The sequence below is a fragment of the Leopardus geoffroyi genome, chromosome C1 (assembly GCF_018350155.1).
Source record: "Leopardus geoffroyi isolate Oge1 chromosome C1, O.geoffroyi_Oge1_pat1.0, whole genome shotgun sequence".
In the NCBI taxonomy this organism is placed as follows: Eukaryota; Metazoa; Chordata; class Mammalia; order Carnivora; family Felidae; genus Leopardus; species Leopardus geoffroyi.
Window position 1 is genome coordinate 943,243 of NC_059328.1, and position 19,537 is coordinate 962,779.

General features: G+C 57.5%; 1 protein-coding gene across 3 annotated transcripts in view; it reads left to right on the forward strand.

Annotated features, from left to right (window-relative positions):
* PRKCZ (protein kinase C zeta) overlaps positions 1 to 19,537 on the forward strand; it is a 99,070-nt gene that overhangs the window by 15,230 nt on the left and 64,303 nt on the right. Inside the window, exon 1 of one of the 3 annotated variants that reach the window (XM_045475322.1) lies at positions 2,844 to 3,105. The exons of 1 other annotated variant lie outside the window; for it this stretch is intronic. Coding sequence is in view for 1 of the 2 variants with exons in the window: in XM_045475321.1 (XP_045331277.1) it covers positions 3,791 to 3,800 (10 nt within the window). In the remaining variant the exon portion in view is untranslated. Of the gene's footprint in view, positions 1 to 2,843; positions 3,106 to 3,691; positions 3,801 to 19,537 lie in introns of those variants that run through there. One more of the 3 variants, XM_045475321.1, reaches the window with a different exon arrangement.

The window sequence follows — 19,537 nt, forward strand, 5'->3', positions numbered from 1 at the left end:
CACAACGGAGTGATGGGATTGTACGTGCTCAGTAAGTGCTTATTCAGCATGTCCGTAGAGGACTGAGGCCCAGGTGGTGGACTTCAGTGCGGTTAACAAGAGGGGCCCGTCCTGACAGTGAGAGAGGCTCCCGGCCTGGGCCTCTGTGATGCCCCAAGGGGGCTTCCTGGAGGAGGAGGAGTCTCCCCTGACTTAGAGCTGGACTGGGCCCTGTAGACACGCTCCCTTCTTGGGCAGGGGCAGCAGAAGTGGCTTCTGGGCCTGAACCTGGCCCCCAGGGCAAGGCCTCTGTGGTTGAAGGGAGGTTGTATCTGGGTCAGGACCCTGTGAGGTCAGACCCACCCCCCAGCTTGACCCTGTGGGTCTGGGGTTGGCCAGGACGATGATGTATGTGAGCTTGCCTTTATCTGCCCTTTGTCTGCTGCCCTGTGGGCTGGGACAGGCTTCCTCACCTGTCGGGAGCCCCAGGCGTTTGGGAGCTTTTGAAGTCCTCCTCCTACCAGCTGCTGTGGGGCGGGTGGTAACAGGCCCGGCCCCAGGCCATTTCCACTTCCACTCCCAGGAAGGAAGGTTTCCACAGCCTGAGACTGAGATGTTAAAGGTGGGTGTCCTGACACAGGCTGACAAATGTTGCTGGCCTCTGTGGGGGGACGCTGGACTCACCTGGACACATCTGTCCAGAGGCTCAGAGGAGCAGTGGCCCCCAAATAGGGGCTGGGTTGGGGCTGGTGGGGAAGAGCTGTGGTGACGGGAAGGGAAGGGGGTGGCAGAACCTGTTGCTGGGCCGTGGCAGGACCCCCGGGCCAGGCCCAGCCTCACTCCCCTGGCCCTGCTCTCTGGCTCCTGCCTGCCCCGCCCATGGCCCAGGGCACAGTCTGGCTAGAAGCTTCCCTGAGGCTGGACGGCTGTCTGGAGGCAGGGTTACTTAGGGCGGGGGACTTGGCTGGGCGTGACCCACAGGGCCACACTGGCTGGAAGCCGGGTGTAGAGTCCGTGGTGTGAGAAGTGTGTTCCTGGGACCGGAGAAGGTGGTGGGTGTAACACGCGGGTGCTCACAGTGCTGCTGGTCCAAACCTCAGCTCCGGGGTGAGCCTGCTGTGTGGCTTCAGGCAGGTGGGCGTGCCTCCCTGGGCTTCCTTTCCCTGTAAAGGGGTCTGTACTAGTGGCCACCTCGCGGGGCTGCGTGGGGGCTCCAGGAACGAGCTGAGTCTGCGGTGAGGCCAGCTTGCCCCCACCCCCAGCCCGCCCAGCTGGTCAGGCGTATTAGGGCCCTGCGGGCGGTTGTGGGTGCGTTTGGGCCCTGCAGGAGGGTTGTCCGCGGCACTGGGAGGAGGGAAGAGCCCGGGGGGTGCGGGGCTCTTGGTTGGACCAGTTGGTGGAGCAGGGACTTGGGGGCTGAAGCCCTCAGGCGCATAGTCCTTCTGGAATATGCCCATTCCCTGCTATTTATAGGTGTGTCTATTGTTTTCGTAAAAATGGTGTTTCATTCACCTTTGTCTCAAATTACTTGCGACAAACTCAAAGCTAGTCATCCAACTAGTACGGGCTTTGGGCTTCCGTTAGATAGAATTAGCAGCCGGCCAGTTGAGCCTGGGTTTTCTGAGATCTTCAAAACTGGATGTTCTGGTCCGGATTGAAGTGTGCGCTTGGATGGAGGACAGGGGCTGTGCCCTAAAGCTCAAGGCTTTGCTTGCGGTGGACTTGGGCTACGTTGGGGTTTCCCGCTGAGCCCTGTGTGGACGTGGTGGTTCAGTTACTTTACGACTTTGTAGTCTCAGCCAGGGGTCTGCACACTTTCTGGAAAGGCCAGGTAGTAATCAAGCGGTCTGTGCCCCAGCGCCTCAGCTGCCTTAGACAGATGAGCCGCAGGGGCTGAAATTTCTCAAATGCGTGTTTTGTGTAAATTCCACGTTCTTGAGAAATTACAAGCCATTCTTAACTTGGTGCTTGGAGCCCTGAGCCTGTGTCCCCCAGCCCTCGCTCCCTGTGATGGAGACTCGGGGGCCCTGGGCCTCGGGGGGAGCCTCAGTGTTACCTTCACGGCTCGCGGTGTGTGAAATGCCTTCCCGTGGCCACTCAGCAGCAGGGTGATTGGGGCCCCCAAGTGACTTCAGGCCCCACTGTGAGCGACTGCTGGGGCTGGAATTTGAACCCAGAGCTTTGGCCCTGAGTCTGTTCGTGTGCAGGAGCGAGCACAGACAGCACAGATGTGGGAGCCCCGGCGCCTGCTTGTAAGTGGTGGGTGGGGGTGTTCGAACCAGGCGTGTGCAGGTCCCGGGCAGGGTGTGTTTTGGTGCTTGGTAGGGGAGAGGTGCCCCCTGAGCCCCCAGCCCCCAACGTGAATCCCGGCCATGGAGGGTCATTGCAAGTCTGGTGACTCCAGGCAGGCTGGACGAGCTCCCCGGCCTAGGCTGACAGTGTCTTTTTCCTGGGGTTTTTGGGAATTGGAGGGAATTGGGGGTGGGCTCCCCTGTAGCCACGATGGCCGGGACCGTGGCTTCTGTCCCCCTTCCCTTCTGGGGCCACGGCACCCAGGCCTCGGGACGCGTTCTGAGTCTCTGGACCCGGCGGGGCGGTGGGGGGGGGGGGTCACTCGCACTCAAGCGGCCCCTGCTTTCCCGCACCCTGCCCGGGGGCCTGACCTGGGGGGGGGGGTGCACAGCCGCCTGGGCCCTGTCCCCACGGACACTGCACTCCAAAGGCTCTGAGGCCGAGCTGCCCTCCTTGTGGCCGCTGCCCCGCGTCCTCTTTCAGGACCGTCCTAATGCAGAGATGCTTGTTTTCATGTGACGTCAGCTCCTCGGTATCCAGGCCGTGTTTTAGTTGGTGCCTCAGCTGCCGGCCCCAGCTTCCCAAGGGAGCCGGGTACCACCCGGCCTGGAGACACGAGGAGGCAGGGATGTGAGAGGCGGGGGACGGGCCGGCCAGCCTGCCTTTAAATACCTGCTCCTCGCCGCCGTTGAGCGCACCCTGCCCGCGGTGGGCCCGGAGGGGAGCGGAGGGCAGCGCCGGCGCAGGGAGGGTTAGGAAGATGCCTCCCTTCACGCCCACCGCTCCGTAGAGCATAAAGAACCCTGTGCCGAGCAGGGGGGGGAAGAAAGCCCGGTGAGTAATGCACATCGCTTGTGCCTTTCTGTCCGGGGCTGCAGGCCCCGCGCGAGGCGGCGATGCTGCCCGGCGGCTGGGTCCCTGCTGGCGGCCTGGCCCGCAGCCTCGGCGCCGCACAGATGTTCCAGCCACGGGCGCCGGGGGCAGGGATGCGGCGGCCGGGCGGCCGGAGGCTCCTGTTTCCGAGCTGACAGGTTTTCGGCGAAGCAGGCCCCGGAGGAGCTGCCGACGCGGGGGGTGCCGGAAGGAAACGTATCCCCGGGAAGCGACGCGCGGCCTGTCAGCACGGCCGGGCGGCCCCGGGAAATGAACGGCCTCGCGGTCCTCGGGGGGCTCTGGCCGCGGGGAGCGTGGCTGCGGCGGGGGGCTCGTCCGGGCGACTCCAGTCCGCCGTGACCGTGCGTGAGCGCCGCCGGGCTGCTCCCTCCGCATCGCTGCGGGCTTGGTGTCCGCGGGGCCGCCGCCCCCGGCCGCGGCCAGCACCTGCCTCCCCGCACCGAGCCCCGCAGGGCTGCTCCCGCTGTGCGTGCCCCTGCCGGTCCCGGCCCCGTGTTCGCGTTGACGACAGCGTCGTGTCGGAGTCTGGGCGGCTCGGCCGGTGTTGACGTGCCCGGCTCGCTCCAGCGGGGTCCTCGGGTGTCGGCGATGAGTGTGGGGCCAGCGTCCGGTGTTCCGTGCTGAGATGGTCGGAGGTAGACCCAGATGCGCCCAGGGGCTGCTCGGTTGCTGGTGGGGCTGTGGGAACGGGGGTGATTTCTGACGTCCATTTTGCAAGGTGTTTTTGTAAAAACGACCACAACAACAAAAAAACCCAGAAAACAACCACAGCAGGCAACCCCCCCCCCCCCCACCTCCCTGGGGCTGGCGGGGAGCTGACGGCCTGGGGGGACGGGCTGCCGGGGCGGATGGGACGGCCCCTCGTGTGGACGGTGCCGGGGTGATGGGGAGGCCTCTGAGCAAGCCCACCCCTCCCCCAGGAGCAGGACGGATCGTCTCTGTGCTGCCAGCCCGGGTCACAGGGGTGACTCGTTAGTTTTGGTCCTTGAATTAGGAAATTCAGGGTGTGCTGATGGGTGCGTGGGAGAGGAGAGGGAGCGGGGGGGTCGGCTCACGGGTGTGCTTGCCAATGAGGAGAGATTAGCTGTGTCATAGTTTCTTGGGATGTCTGGGACATCTTGGCCTCTTTCCTTCCGTGTGGTCACGTGCTGCTAGTGTGCGGCCGATGTGAACCCTCACGGTGCTGACCCATCGTGGGGGGACCTGGAGCTGGGCCTGAGCAGGTGGCCTGCGGGGCCTCAGCAGGGTCTGGTCAGAGCCAAAGAGCAGGGACAGGCTGGGGGAGCGAACCCCCCAAAAGACCCCAGTGTGTGTTGCTGCCGTCAGAGGGGGCTGGGCTGTGTTTCACCTGTGTCTGTCCTGGTCACATCCGCGTGGGGTCCCGTATCCCTCCTGTCTTAGCGCGTCAGCCGCCGACAAGGTGCCATCACAAAGTTCAGAGCCGCTGACAGTCACGAAAGGAGTTGCGTGTGCCGTTTGCCCAGCTCTGCGGGGAGTGTGGTCCTGCTGACCTTCCAGACATCGGCTCTGGGCCGCCTGGACACCAGTCGGTCACCCAGAGCAGCCGAGAGCCCTGGACGGTTCCCTCCGCCCTGTGGATGCCGCCCTCAGCCCCTCCTGTCGGGTGTCACCGTGGTGCGGACGTGGGCTTGTCCGTAGTTCAAGTGGGCACTCCCTGTCCCCGAAGCCGTCCATATTCCTGCCTTGTCCCCTCTGCTGATTGTGTAGTGGCAAAGGCCACATCTCATCTGACCACCCAGATGTTACAGAGTGAGCCCCTGTGGGTCGAGCCACCGGGTCGGAGCTCAGGGTGGCGGGTGCCTGGGGTCAGGCTCCAGACTCCTGAGGGTCCAAAGACCAGGCCAGAGGGGTTTCCTTTCCCAGGACTGGGAGCTGTTTCAGGGACACGCTTTTCTGGGGAGAGGGGGAGCCAGCCCAGTCCTACTGAGGATAAACCTCTATTCCAGGTTTGACGTGTCTTTGGTGTTTATATCCAATGAACAAAGTTGTGTTTTTTTTTAAATTTTTTGAATGTTTATTCATTTTTGAGAGATGGAGAGAGATAGAGTGTGAGTGGGGGAGGGGCAGAGAGAGAGGGAGACACAGCATCCAAAGCAGCTCCAGGCTCTGAGCTGTCAGCTCAGGACCTGACATGCCGACGTGGGGCTTGAACCCATGAACCGTGAGATCGTGACCTGAGCCGAAGTCAGACACTTAACTGACTGAGCCACCCAGGCATCCCGAGAAAGTTTACTTTTTGTGCCTCCCCCTTCCTTGCTCACGGCAAAGAGGAGTTTAGGGGCCAGGGTCTGGGTGGGTCTGGCTGGTCTTGCTTAATTAATCCCTGCTGCCACAGGGCCTTTGCTTGTGCCGTTTCCCTTGCTCTTGCAGAGTGAGTGGCACTTAGGGCCACTGTCCCCACAACCACTGCCCCTAAGAGTTGGATGGGCCTTTTGTGTTCCTGTGGGGCCCCAGCTCTAGGCCCAGGGAGCCCACTCTGTAAGTGTGTGTTGCTTTATGGGAGGGACAGAAAAGCAAAGTAAGCCTTCTGAACCAATTTCTCATCCAGCATTGAGATTGTTTTTGGTAATAAAGTTACAGCACGGAAGACAGCGCCGCAAAACCCCCACAGGTGTATTTGGAGTGGCAGCTTATTTTTAGGATTATCCTAAATAGGTAGAGTAGGGCACTTCATCTACGACTGGTCTCTGTGTCTCCTTCTGTGTCTTTGAGGCCTCCAGGATGACCCGGCCGATTTGTCCCCACCCTAGGCAGCCGGACTGTGACCCGGCAGCTCTGCCACTTGCCCTGAGCAAGGTTCAGAACCAGGAGAGGCAGGAATGCCTAGCTGACAGCTAAGGAATCTTTCAAAGGCGCTCTGCGTGCAGTCGGACAGAGACGCCTGCTGACCCAGCCTCACGCTGCTGCCTGCGCGTTCGCTGGGTGAACGAGAGACAGTATCCACGATGTCGGTGGGTGGAGGGGACCCTGAGTTTATGTTTTATTGTTCAGTTTGGTGGTTTGAGTGTGTGTGTGTGTGTGTGTGTGTGTGTGTGTGTGTGTGTTTTCAGTTTGCTTTTTTGACTTCTCTTCTGGGAAATTTAAAATGATTTCATTTGTAGCAATACGGAGCGTCGCCGGGGTGAAGGGCCCCAGGTGGAGAGCGAGTGGGTGGTCGGCGCCCACCAGGGCTGCCTGTTCACTTGGCCCCTGATGGCGCCCTGGTGCCGTGCCTCTGTTTGCCCATTTGTGAGCTGGGATTGTGGAAGGAACTGAGCAAAGTCACGTCGGGCATAGGTTGGACGTGCCTTGTCTTGGTGAGGGAACCATGCCGTTACCGCTAAAGGCTTGTGTATAAAGTTTGTATTGTATGTTATTCTCATATTTTGGATTTGATTTTGAGTTTGATATATTTCTGTCTTAAGGTGTTGAATAGTCCTTTGTGGTTTAAAAGGACAGAACAGGTATCTCTGCCCCTTCCACCTCCTGGAGGAGCTCACTTTCAATCTGAGCGGGTTCTTGGCATTTATTTCCAGATTTCTAAATAACACGTTTATGCTGCTGTTTCTAGACTCTTCTGTTTGGGACATTACCTGTTCCCCTCTGTCTCTGGAATAGGTCAGTTCTCCCTTCTTCTGCCCCCAAAATAGTGTTAGATCACCATTTATTGTTTAATCACTGAGAGTTCACATTATGACGGATTGCAAAGATAGTCATGAGCCACTAGAATTACATTTTTTTAGTACAACTTTTGGTTTTTCTTGGAAATAATAATTGCCTTTTTTTCATGGAGTTTTCTAGAAGTCTTATCTCAAATTTGCATGTAATTTTTCCAGCAGGGTAGCCCCCACCCCCTTGATGTCTGCACCATATTCCTCCTGGTGCCTCCAGGGCCTTGGCACAGTCTGTCCTGGGGCCTCTTCTGCCATCACCCTGGGTAACTCCTTGCCCCTCTTCTCTGCCTGCTTCCTCCGTCCCTGGCCCCACCATCCCCTCTCTTGGCTTAATCTCTGGTTCAGACATCCTTCACAGACTTTCTGAGAAAGGCAGCCTGGAAGTAGATGTTTTGAGATCTGGTTTACAAGTGCTTTTGCGCTAACCGTACTTTTCATGATAGTTGAGCTAGGTATAGAATCCCATATTGGAAACCGTTTTCCCCAAGCATTTTAATTTTTTTTATCTATTTATTTTGAGCAAGAGCAAGCGGGGCAGGGACAGAGAGAGAGGGAGAGAGAGTATCCCAAGCAGGCCCCACACTCTCAGGGTGGAACCTGACAGGGGGGTCGATCTCACGAACCCTGAGATCATGACCTGAGCCAAAATTAAAAGTCAGACAGCTTACTGACTGAGCCACCCAGGTGCCCCTTTCTCAGAGCTTTTTTTCCCAACGTTTTTTTTTTTTTTTTATTTTTGGGACAGAGAGAGACAGAGCATGAACGGGGGAGGGGCAGAGAGAGAGGGAGACACAGAATCGGAAACAGGCTCCAGGCTCTGAGCCATCAGCCCAGAGCCCGACGCGGGGCTCGAACTCACGGACCGCGAGATCGTGACCTGGCTGAAGTCGGACGCTTAACCGACTGCACCACCCAGGCGCCCCTCTCAGAGCTTTTTTAATGTTTATTCATTTTTGAGAGACAGACAGAGTGCAAACGGGGGAGGGGCAGAGAGAGAGGGAGACCCAGAATCTGAAGCAGGCTCCAGGCTCCAAGCTGTCAGCACAGAGTCCGACGCGGGGCTCAAACTCAAGGACTGCGAGATCATGACCTGAGCTGAAGTCAGATGCTTAACCGACTGAGCCCCCAGGCACCCCTTCCAGAGCTTTGAAGGGCTTGCACCAGCATCTTCTAGCTTCCAGTCCAATTGAGAAGTCAAGAGCCATTTTGACGTGTGAGTGTGTGTGTGTGTGTGTGTGTGTGTGTGTGTGTGTGTGTGTGTGTGTTTTCTTTTCTCCTGAAAGTGTCTAGGACCTTTTCTTTGTCTTCAGTGTTTTCAGGTTTCATTATGATGTGTCTTGATGTGGCCTTTTTTGTCTCTTGTGCTGGGAAGTTCCCGTGTGGAAACTGAAGACATTCAGGCATGGGAGGCTTTATTTATTTCGTTGATGATTTCCTCTCATGCTATCATCTTTTCCTGGAGCTACTGTGGGTCATTCATTGGCGCTCTTAGACTGATCCTCTAATTTTCTTGTCTATTTTCCACTTCTAGGAGAAGTTTTATTTTCTAGGAGACATCTTCCATATTTCATGTCTTAACCATCTTTAAGTGTGTTGTCTTGTCCTTAGTTTTTAATTTCCAAGAGCTCTTTTTTGTGTCCTGAAAGTTTCTTTCTTTCTTTTTTTTTTCTGTTGTTGTTATTTTTTTAATAACAGGCGTGGAGCCTGACATAGGGCTCAAAACCTCAAGCTGAAATCAGGAGTCAGATGCTCAACTGAGTTACTCAGGTGCCCTCGAAAGTTCCTTTTTTTTTTTTTTTTTTAAATTTTTTTTTTTTTCAACGTTTATTTATTTTTGGGACAGAGAGAGACAGAGCATGAACGGGGGAGGGGCAGAGAGAGAGGGAGACACAGAATCGGAAACAGGCTCCAGGCTCTGAGCCATCAGCCCGGAGCCTGACGCGGGGCTCGAACTCACGGACCGCGAGATCGTGACCTGGCTGAAGTCGGACGCTTAACCGACTGCGCCACCCAGGAGCCCCGAAAGTTCCTTTTTAAAATAGTAACCTCTTGTTTCAGAGGTGGGAGATCACAGCATTTGTTTGAGGTTATTAATTACGGCAAGGGCCCCCATGATGTAATTGTGCACGTTCTCGAGCACTGTGCTGGTTCAAGGCTCCCACGTATGAGGTGGAGTCACCCTCACGATGGCCCAGTGAAGGATACACTGTTGTCTTTATCCTGTGACAGCGGCACCTGAGGCAGAGAGAGGTCAAGCGATTTTCCCAACTCACAGCCACACGGAACTGAGACTCGTGCCCCGTGGCTGGGCCCGAGTTTATGCTCTTTGCTGCATTGCAAGTGCCCACTCTGCCCCTTGCCAGCCACATGACCGAGGTCACAGCCCTGTCCACCCTGTGGTCCAGACCCTGGGCGTGACTCCCCATCGCCGCGAAGACTGGGGGAGTGAGGGCAGCGCGGTGTGAGCTCGGAGTGGTGACAGACAGGAATGACAGTTGTGCAGTTGAGTGAGTGGTGAAGTCTCGTCCGGTGTTTCATTTGGCTCCCGACACGGCTGTTTCCGCCAAAGTTCTTTTCCTCCCTTCGTTTTGGCCTGGGAAGGTTTCCGCAGCCCCTGGGTGACCTTTCGTTGTCTGCCTGTGTTGACACGGGGGCCACTGCAGAGCTGGGGGAAGCCAGAGTATGGTGGCCAGGGAGGCACCCTGCCTGGGCAGGGGCCCGGGTGTCCCACGTGGGTGAGGGGACGCCGCCATCCCCCGGGCTGAGCCCATGGTCCGCCCGCTGCACTGGGTGAGGATGGGGCCTCCCCTTTAAAGGTCGGGAGCCTGCGCCGTGGGCACCCCACTCCCTGGCACGTGGAGCTTTGGACTCCCAGGCTTTTTGGCGTCCCGTTCCGCCCGGTCCCCCGCTGACTGCCGGGCCTTCTGCTTTCCAGGTCCCCACGTCGGGCTGCTCCCTCCTTTGCTGCTCTTTTTATCGGTGTTTTCCTCCCTCTGGCTTTGGTCTTGGGAGGGAATGTGAGTAAACAGTTGTGTCCCTGCTGCTGTGTTTACCTGGACACCATCTAGATTATACCTTCCTGAGGCTAAATTATGCAGGAGGACTGGGGTCAGAGACGTCTTCACGACGGACGTGGGCGTGCGTGGATGCTGTGCATCATCAGCACGTCCCGAGGGCCCTGAATCACCACGGGACCAGGACGAGGCCAGGGCCTTCCAGGAGCGGCTGTGCCTCATTTTCCTTTGTCGGCTGGTGGTGACTCTCACACCCCTGTCCCTGAGTGGATTTTAGAAGGTGCAGCTGGGTGGACACCCAGGTGTTTCGGCCACACGGGTGTGTGTGTGTGTGCGCGTGTGTGTGTGAATAGACTCTATTTTTTACAGCACTTGTGGATTTTCAGAGAACTCGGGAGATAGCACAGAGTACCATAGTTCTCCCATTACTGATGCCTGCGTTGGTGTGTATGTTGCAGGGAACTAACCAATTTCAATAGGTTACCGTTAGCTAAGGTCCACACTTTATCCAGATTTTCTTCGTTTTCCTCCATTTCCTCTTTCTGACCCCACATGACAGGCACTTAGTTCCCCCGTCTCCGTGGGCTCCTCTGAGCTGTGACAGTTTCTCAGACTTTGCTTTTTCTGGATGACCGCGGCGGTTTTGATGGTTGCCGGTCAGGTGTTTTGCTGGTCACAGCGTCTCTCGATTTGTGTTCCTCGGATGTTTTTCTCGTGGTTGGACCAGGGTGTGGGTTTTGGGGAGGAAACCCCAGAGGCGGAGCGTTCTCTCATCGAATCACCGGTCCCAACACGGCCTGTCACTGTGCTGTGGCCTCGATCACCCGGCTGGGCTGTGTCTGCCGCCGACCCCGCTCCCTCTTGGGAAGGATATCACTGCACAGTCCACACCCGAGGGCAGGGAGGCACACCCCCTCTCTGAGGGACGTCTGTATGAATTACCTGGGTTCCGCACCGAGGGTTGACTCTTGGCTCTGTTTATTTCTACACCAACATCTGTCTCAGTCAGTGTGGGCTCATGGGTGTGGGTGTCACAGCTGGCACTGTTCTCGTTGCTGCGAGTTGGCCCCGGGGAGCAATGAGGGCCTGGAGGGTGCTCCTGTGGCCCCCAGGCGGCAGGCAAGGAGGGGGATCTCTGTGCCCCCTTCCAGCCAGGACGGAGGAGGAGCCGGGCCTGGACCCACAGGCCCAGACAACACTGCCCAGTCGCCCTCCCCGGATACAGGCTCTCCCTCACGTCCCTTTACCTCTGGAGCTTCTGGGGGACACATGGCACTTTTTGCTTAGTCTCAGGAGACCAAGGCGGTGCCCTGATCAGCCTTCACGGTAGTTCAGTCCTGGACAGAGCGGCCAAGCTTCGATGGGGACGCTTCTGCTTTGTAAGCCTGCTCACTTCTCTTCCATCGCGTGATTCTGTTCCACGGTGACATTCAAACAGGCTTGGTCAAGGTTGTCGTGGTTCCAACTGAAGTCCCCAGCTGGACACTGCGTCGTTGCACCAGGGAACGTGCTCCCACCTGCCCCACCCGTCCTGGGCGCCTTGTCTCCACTCCGGTGCTGTGCCTGTCATGAGGCGGAAGCGTGCGCGGCGGGGGCTTGGGGGGCTCCCCGAGCGGCCATTCAGGGCAGACTTGGTAACGTGCATCTTTCAAGCATCCGTCTGACTGTCTGACCTGGCTTCGCTCACCTTCGCCAGGAAGGAACGTGAACTGGTATGGAGACTATGGCTGATCATTTTGTGGATCTGAGATTAGTTGATCCTGTGATAGGAGCAGCGGTGTGCTGGGAACGTTCAGCCGCCCGCTCTCTGGGGAAAGGACAGGGCCGACCTGGTTTGTCTCTTTCCCTGTTGGTCGGGTAGAGACGCTCCCACCTGGACGGATTCCAAGCCACCACCAGGACTTCGCTGAAGACACGATTGGCTCCTGAGAGCTGGGCACAGCCCTGCAGGTGTCCCTGGAGAGGGGCTTCCCCCGTCGAGAAGGAGGTCGGGGGGGTGACAGGTGACCAGGTCCTGGTGGGCTGGTCGACGCAGCTCTGAAAAGGACACCTTTCCGATTGGCCCTGGGCTGTCCCCCTTCAGCGCAGGGCCCATAACGTGTGATGGTGGGCCTGGTGACAACAGCCTCTGGTGCAGCGCACCCTGGAGGCGGCATTGGAGGGACAGCACGCTGTGTACGCATGCCGGCCTCTCACATCCCCTCCGCTCTCCTCTTCTCTCATGTCTTTAATTTTTTTTTTAATGTTTATTTACCTTTGAGAGACAGAGAAAGAGTGTGAGCAGGGGAGGGGCAGAGACAGAGGGGAGACAGAATCTGAAGCAGCTCCAGGCTCCGAGCTGTCAGCACAGAGCCCAACGCGGGGCTCGAACCCACGAACCGTGAGATCATGACCTGAGCTGAAGTCAGACGCTCAGCTGACTGAGCCCCCCAGGCGCCCCCTCCTTCTGTCTTAATAGGGCTGCCGATGAAGTGACCTGGAGATAGTGACACCAGTCCTACATGCTTCTGTCCCACCTCACTCTCTGGAAGCGTGTGGGTCTTGGACTGGACCCTGCCCTGGGACCCTGGAGGGACAGGACTTAGGGAGAACGCGCTGTCTCGAGGGAGGGGCCGCGTGGACCCCTCCTTTCCAATTCCAGCTCCCGGTCCCGTTGGCCCACCTGCCGCCCTGGTCGGCAGCCGCAGCACCCTCCTCACACTCATGAAAACCTGAGGATCTGAGACCTTTGGATATGTGGTCTTCATCTAGCATTGACTGCATTTGAAACTTAAAAAGGGAAATAGTCATTCATTCAAGCGTTTTAAGCCTGTTACATATTAACATAAGGAATGTTAATGACAAAATTTAAATTTAATTCTAATGACTCCTGTCCAAAAAAACAAAACAAAACCTTGAGGGTGAGGGTGGCCACTCCACGGCCAACCTCGGTGATGTCGGGCGCCGTCGGGCGCGGGGCAGCCGGCTGGATATGCCCATCTGCTTTGAGGTCAGCCTGTCGCTGAAACGCAGGGGGAAAGTTAGCATATCAAACAATTTGGAGGGTTTTAATAGCCATTTCAGATACACGTGCACAAAGTGGTTGTTTCTTACGGGTCAGTTGCCACGCGGACTCGGAAACTGAATCTTAGGTTAAAATCCTTCGGTCTGTCTTGATTTTAGGGTGTTCGTGACCCAAGCGTGCTTTGTGGCACCACTCTCTGCTCGTCTGGTAACGTCCCTGAGCTGTGCGCCTCTCCCAGAGAGGCTCAGGGAACCGCTCCACCCCGTTGAGAGATTGAAGGAGGCAGAGACGGCCTAACTGTGGGGATAGCTTGTACCCGGGGCTCTCCAGCAGGGGCTCCCGGCACCCTGGGGTCTGTTCCCGGGCCTCACCGGGCTTAGCCAGCTACCCCTGCCCAAACCCCCCCCCCCCCCCCCCCCCCGCCATGGTAGGACACGTGTGGCTGGCTGGTCTGCAGCCCTGCTGTCTGTGCTGAGGACATTCGGGGTCCACTACCTCTGGGTGCCCCGCCACGCAGGCCACTCAGAGTTAGGCCTGTATGGCTGCACTGCGTCACCAAGTGGAGGTCAGAGGTGGGGCCAGGCACTGGAGGCGGGGCCTTTCCCAGGTGTGGGGCTTGTCCCCCACGGTGACCAGCCTGAGCCTGCTGTGGGCTCTCCCCACCCTGCCCTGTGAGTCTAGGTGGGGCTGGGCCAGCGATGAGCGAGCCAGGTGAGTGCACAGAGGTGCCCCTGGGCTGTCTGAACCAGCTCAGGTGGGCACTGCAGCGTGGCAGGAGGGCGGAGTCGTGGGAGTGGCAGGAAGGTCCTAAGGGAGAGGCAGGTCCGCGTCGCCGTGCCTGTGGGTCCTGCCAGCCGGCCCTTAAATTGTACTTCCTTGGATGGTGTTTTTCTAACGAAAACTTCATTGATGATATTTTTGATTTTTGATTTTTTTTTTTTTTTTTGCATATTTGAAGTGAAGATGAGGAGGTGGAGTTGGCCTGTGTTCCCACGGCCCCTGGGGGTTCTTAGCCAACACCTGGGGCGCCTTTGCGGTGGCATGTTGCCAGACGTGTCCGCAGACCTTCAGAACCGGGCTCCGAGGGGCGGCCATCCCTGTGGTCCTGCAGCCGGCCAGCGGCAGGGGCCGAAACCCCCAGTCTTCGCCAAACCAGGTTTTTGTTCCTTGTACTTTTTTGACAACACTTTAGTATCTGCAGATGCTCCCGGCCGATGTGCCGGTGGTTTCCATTGAAGCATGAGGGCCTCGCAGACGGTTTTGGCATCGACTGGTGGCTTTGCCAGACTCAGGTGCTGGGATGCCGGGGACCCTTCCCCCGCACTGGCTGGCATCGTGCTGCGGGGAGAGCGCCTCCTCCCCAGCCTGGTTACAAAAACATGTGCAGGACCCACACGGACTGGAGGGTTTCCTAACACTCGAGTGTATGAAACTCCACTTGGGTTGCGATTGATACTCAGGCTCAAAGCCTCCCACATCCGACCACGGGGTCAGCGGGCTCCGCGGGCTCTGACATTTCCGAGTTTTTGAGCATTTTGCTGCTTCCTGGCCCAGTTGCTTCCGGGACCCTCACTCATTCTGCAGGCCAGCCCGGGGCGGTGTTCCTCAGGAAGCCCCCGACCCCACGCAGCCCCCAGCCCCAGTCCTGCCCCCGCCCCCCCCCCCTGCCCCCCCCCGTGCAGCCCACATAGGCAGACACGAGGGGTCCAGATCTGGTGGCCAGAGCCAAGGCCTCTGCGCGCGGGACGGGGCTTCTGTGCCTCTGTTCCCTGCACTTTGTGTGCCCACCCGGGCACACGTTTTCAGGGGTTGTCCCGGAGCTGGTGTCAGCCTGGCCGTCGCTTGGGTTTATGTTTTTCCTGGTCGTGTAGTTTTAGGGCATTTCTGCCATCCTCGTTTCTCATACGTGTGGGTTGTATAAACCATTAACCTGATCCAGAAATAAAAACTGCATGAAAAGCTTCCTCAGTCCCCTTTAGGCGGTTCCGTCGCTCCCGTGTGTCTCTTCGTGAACACAGGAGCGTGAGTGCGTGTTCTCCTACGAAGGGTCTCCGTGTGTGTATGCCCTTGTTAATGTCTGACCCTCGCCCACCTTTTTAGTAATAGGATCGTGTTTGTGTCTTTAGAAGGAGAACGGAGATCAAAGTAAATGATGAATTAAATACCGACGATCGCCACAAGTACCCCCAAATCCAGAAAAAGAACGCAACTTACACCCTGCAGTAAACACCCACTGGGCACGATTCTAGACTTCTTTATCCTCAGTATTTTCGAAGGGTCAACACTCGGCCTTCTCACGGCAGCTTTCCGGTATTTTCTATAGAGAAGCCTCAGTGACCGTTACCTCCATGCCCCTGTCCTTTGGTTGACAGAATTTTACTTCTTGGCCACTTAGAAAATCCTTTCTTTTTCCAGCCTCCTAATTACTACTGGTTATGCCGCATAACTGTTGAGGATTGTTTTGAAATTTGGGGAGAATCTCAGCCCATTGCTTTCGTCGGAGGTGGGTCGGGCTTCAGAGTGCTCTGGGTCCCCTTGTGGGGGACCAGTCTCACTGCTCTTTGGGGTGAGCTTGCCCCACTATGTTGTCGTCAGAGCCCTCGTTGGAGGCACCCATCGTGTGAATGTTACGTTCTCTGCACCCACGTCGTAAAGCCCTGCAGGTGTGTGAGGTGTCGGGCCTGATTTGGTGTCACCCGGCCGAGAACGGCCACCATGGGCGGTGCCGCTCCCGCGTTCTAGGTCACGCCGCTCGCCGTCATCATTCGCTGTCCTTTTTCTTCAGAATAACTGCTTGTGCTTCGAAACCGGGAGGCAGGTGGGTGGTGATCGTTGGCCATGCAGAGCGTCTTGGCAGACAGCGAGATGCCCGCATCCCGCCACCCTCCCCTCACGCGTCTTCCCTGGTAATTATGGTTTTAAAAACTCACCTGATATAAAATTTACCACTTAACCTTTTTTATTACTTACTTATTATTTATTTACTTGCTTGTTTGTAGTTAAGTAGGCTCCGTGCCCAGCATGGAGCCCGAAGCAGAGCTTGAACTTAACAACCCTGAGGTCCAGACCCAAGCCAAGATCAAGAGTCAGTCGCTTAACCGGCTGGGCCACCCAGGCGCCCCTCACTTAATCTTTTTTAAATGATTCTTTTGATGAAGCTTTTATTGTTTTAGAGCTATTTCGGTTCGCAGAGCAATCATTCCCGTATGTCTCCAGCACCCACACACGCACAGCCTGCCCCACTGTCTGAGCCTCCGCGACCGTCCATGAGCCTGTAGGGACCTGTTACATCACCGTCCGCAGTTAACGTTGGGGCTGCTCTCGGCGTCGTACGATGTGAGGGTTTACACAGTGTGAGGACATGTGTCCACCATCGTGGTGTCTTACAGGGACTTCGCTGCCCTGTAAGTTCTCCACCTGCTCACCCCTCCCTCCCCCAATCCCTGGCCACCACTGATCTTTTTACCGTCTCCATGGTTTTGCCTTTTCCAGAACGTCACGTAGTTGGAATCCTACAGTGTGTAGCCTTCAGATTGGCTCCTTTCACTTAGGACATGCATTCAAGGCTCCTCTGTGTTTTCACGGCTTGAGAGCTCATTTGTTGTTGGTGCTGAATAACACCCATTGTCTGAGTGTGCCGCAGTTAATTTATCCATCACCTGCTGAAAGATGTTGTGGTTGGTTCCAAGTTTGGGCAGTGATCAGCGAAGCTGCAGTAGGCCTCCGTGTGCCGGGTTCCATGTGGACGGAAGCGTTCAGTTCCTTTGGGTAAATCCTGAGGAGTGTGACCGCTGGATCGCATGGAGAGAGTATGTTCAGCTTTGTTGATGTTTCTGTATTTTTTTTTTTATTTTTTATTTTTCAACGTTTATTTATTTTTGGGACAGAGAGAGACAGAGCATGAACGGGGGAGGGGCAGAGAGAGAGGGAGACACAGAATCGGAAACAGGCTCCAGGCTCTGAGCCATCAGCCCAGAGCCCGACGCGGGGCTCGAACTCACGGACCGCGAGATCGTGACCTGGCTGAAGTCGGACGCTCAACCGACTGCGCCACCCAGGCGCCCCTGATGTTTCTGTATTTTTGAGAAAGAGAGCGAGCGGGCGCGAGCGAGCATGAGTGGGGGAGGGGCAGAGAGCGAGGGAGACACAGCATCTGAAGCAGGCTCCAGGCTCTGAGCTGTCAGCACAGAGCCTGACGTGGGGCTCGAACTCACCGACTGTGAGATCGTGACCTGAGCTGAAGTCGGACGCCCGACCGACTGAGCCACCCGGGCGCCCCACGTCCAACTTTCCATGAAACCGCCAAACCGGTCCCCAGAGTGGCTGCAGCGTGTCGCGTTCCCACTGGCAGTGACGCTTCTGCTCCTCATGGTCCCAGGTTTTGGTGTGAGAGCTCTGGAATTTGGTCATTCTCGCAGGCACGGCTTAGCCATTTCGGTGTGTGGTTCAGAGGCGTTGACTGTGTGTGCGACAGACCTAGAGTGCTTTCCCCTGGGCCCCAGCATGCAGGAGCCCTGGCGGGCGGGGCGGACAGCTGGGAAGAGGCCAGCCCCACGGACAGAGCCGGACCGCCGGCACCTGTGGACGGCGTCCCGAGCTGCCGGGTGGCCCTCACGGCCAAGGCACCTCTGGGGAGGCCTCCACTCGCAGGGGTGTCGATGGCGCCCTCGTTTCTGCAGGACCTATTTGGGCCTTATCCACCGTGCGGAAGGTTTTGATGTTGCGTCTCCCCAGGAGTAAAACAAGATATCCGAGCGGTGTGTTATTATGTGGTCAGAGGGATGCACCGTGACCGGAAGAAGCTAGGAGGGGCTTTCTTCCGTCGTGTGAGGGGGGACAGGGCCCTGCAGGTGGCCGGCGGGCTCAGCTCGGGCGCGGGGCACGGAGCCCCGTCCCGCCTCGAGGTGGGGCCCAGGGACAGGCGTGAGGGGCAGGCTGCCTGGTGACTGGCACGTGTCGGCCGCCTGGACACTTGGTGTGAGGGCATCCTTTGTTCAGGCCGGAGCAGGGCTGGCTCTGAATAGCTGCTTTCTCTGCCCACCCCGGGAGGGGGTGGGGGGCGCTTTGCCGTAGATGCCATCCAGGTTCTGCCGCCTCGCCCTGGGTGACCTGGGAAGGTCACTCTCCTGTTTCCCCATCTACCTGGCCCAGGCTCCGCTTCCCCCCGCCTGGACAGCCGTCCTCGGTCTGTCTGCCTCCCCCCGGTCCCTGTGCTGTCTCCCTGTGTGCTTCCACCCCTCCCCCTCTCCCCGTCCCCTCTCCTCCTTCCCATCCTTCTCTCTACCCATCCCCCCCTCCCCTCCCCTCTTCCCCTCCCCCATCCTTCTCTCCACCCCTCCCCCTCCCCCACCCCCTCCTCTCCCCTCCCTCATCCTCTCCGTCCCTCCCCCTTCCCCATTCCCCTCCTTCCCTCCTCCCGCATCCTTTCCTCCAACCCTCCCCCTTCCCCCTCCCCCTTCCCTCTTCCCCTCTCTACCCGTCCCTCCCCCATCCCCTTCTCCCCATCCCCCTTCCACACCATCCTTCCCTCCCCAGTCTCTGCTCAAAGGCCTCCCCCTACTCGAAAGCTCACCCCACCCTTGTGGCCCCCATGGGCGTTCACGAAACAAATTTCAGTGAAGCTGTCCCTCAGTACAGCAATGGATCTCATGACTCAACTCCCCCTGCTCCCGTCGAGGGGGTTCCCGAAGGTCCCCATATCCCGGGACTGGTGGGGGGGGGGGAGGCTGCGTCGTCGGCACTGCCTGTGGCCTGCGTGGAATGTCCCCTCCCCTCTCTGGGTCGGGCTGCGGGAGCCCTGAGCAGCCTGGGGTCACGTGTACAGCTCAGCTGTCCGGGAGCCGTCACAGTATCTCCCCCCAGCAGGGACTGTCTCCGGAGGGACAGTGGTGACCGCGAGCGGGCGCGTTGGCAGAAAGGATGCGACCCACAGTGCTTCTCGGGGCCATGGGGGGGGGGGGGCGCTTCACAAGGAGAAACGAAGCTCTGAGTGTTCATCGCGTTGCGCGTCCCTGTCCCCGTGTCTGTGGTTCTGTTTGTGGGACTTGGTGTGACCAGAGTGACGGCCTTTGCCTCCTAGCATCAGGGGAAGGGTCTGAGACAGAGCCCATCCATGACGCCAGTGACCTGGCTGTGGGAGGGGCTGTCACTTTTGCTTTTAACATTTAGCTTGTTTTTGGACTTTTTCCATACAAATATTTTAACCATATTAATTGAACTTCCTGGACAATTTGCAGAACCTCATATTTCTTGGTATGATGATCTGAGATATTATTGAATACACTTAGTGAATACCACTTTCAAAACCTGCCAAATGTACCACGATTTGGGTATTTTATTTTATTTTTTTAATTTTTTTAAATGTTTATTTATTTTTGAGACAGAGAGAGACAGAGCATGAATGGGGGAGGGTCAGAGAGAGAGGGAGACACAGAATCCGAAGCAGGCTCCAGGCTCCGAGCTGTCAGCACAGAGCCCAACGCGGGGCTCGAACTCACAGACCGTGAGATCATGACCTGAGCCGAAGTCAGATGCTTAACCGACTGAGCCACCCAGGCACCCCAATTTTATTTTGTTTTTAAAGTTTATTTATTTGAGAGGGAGAGAAAGTATGAGTCGGGGGCAGGGGGGGTAGAGAATCCCAAGCAGGCTCTGCACTGAGCCTGACATGAGCTCGAACC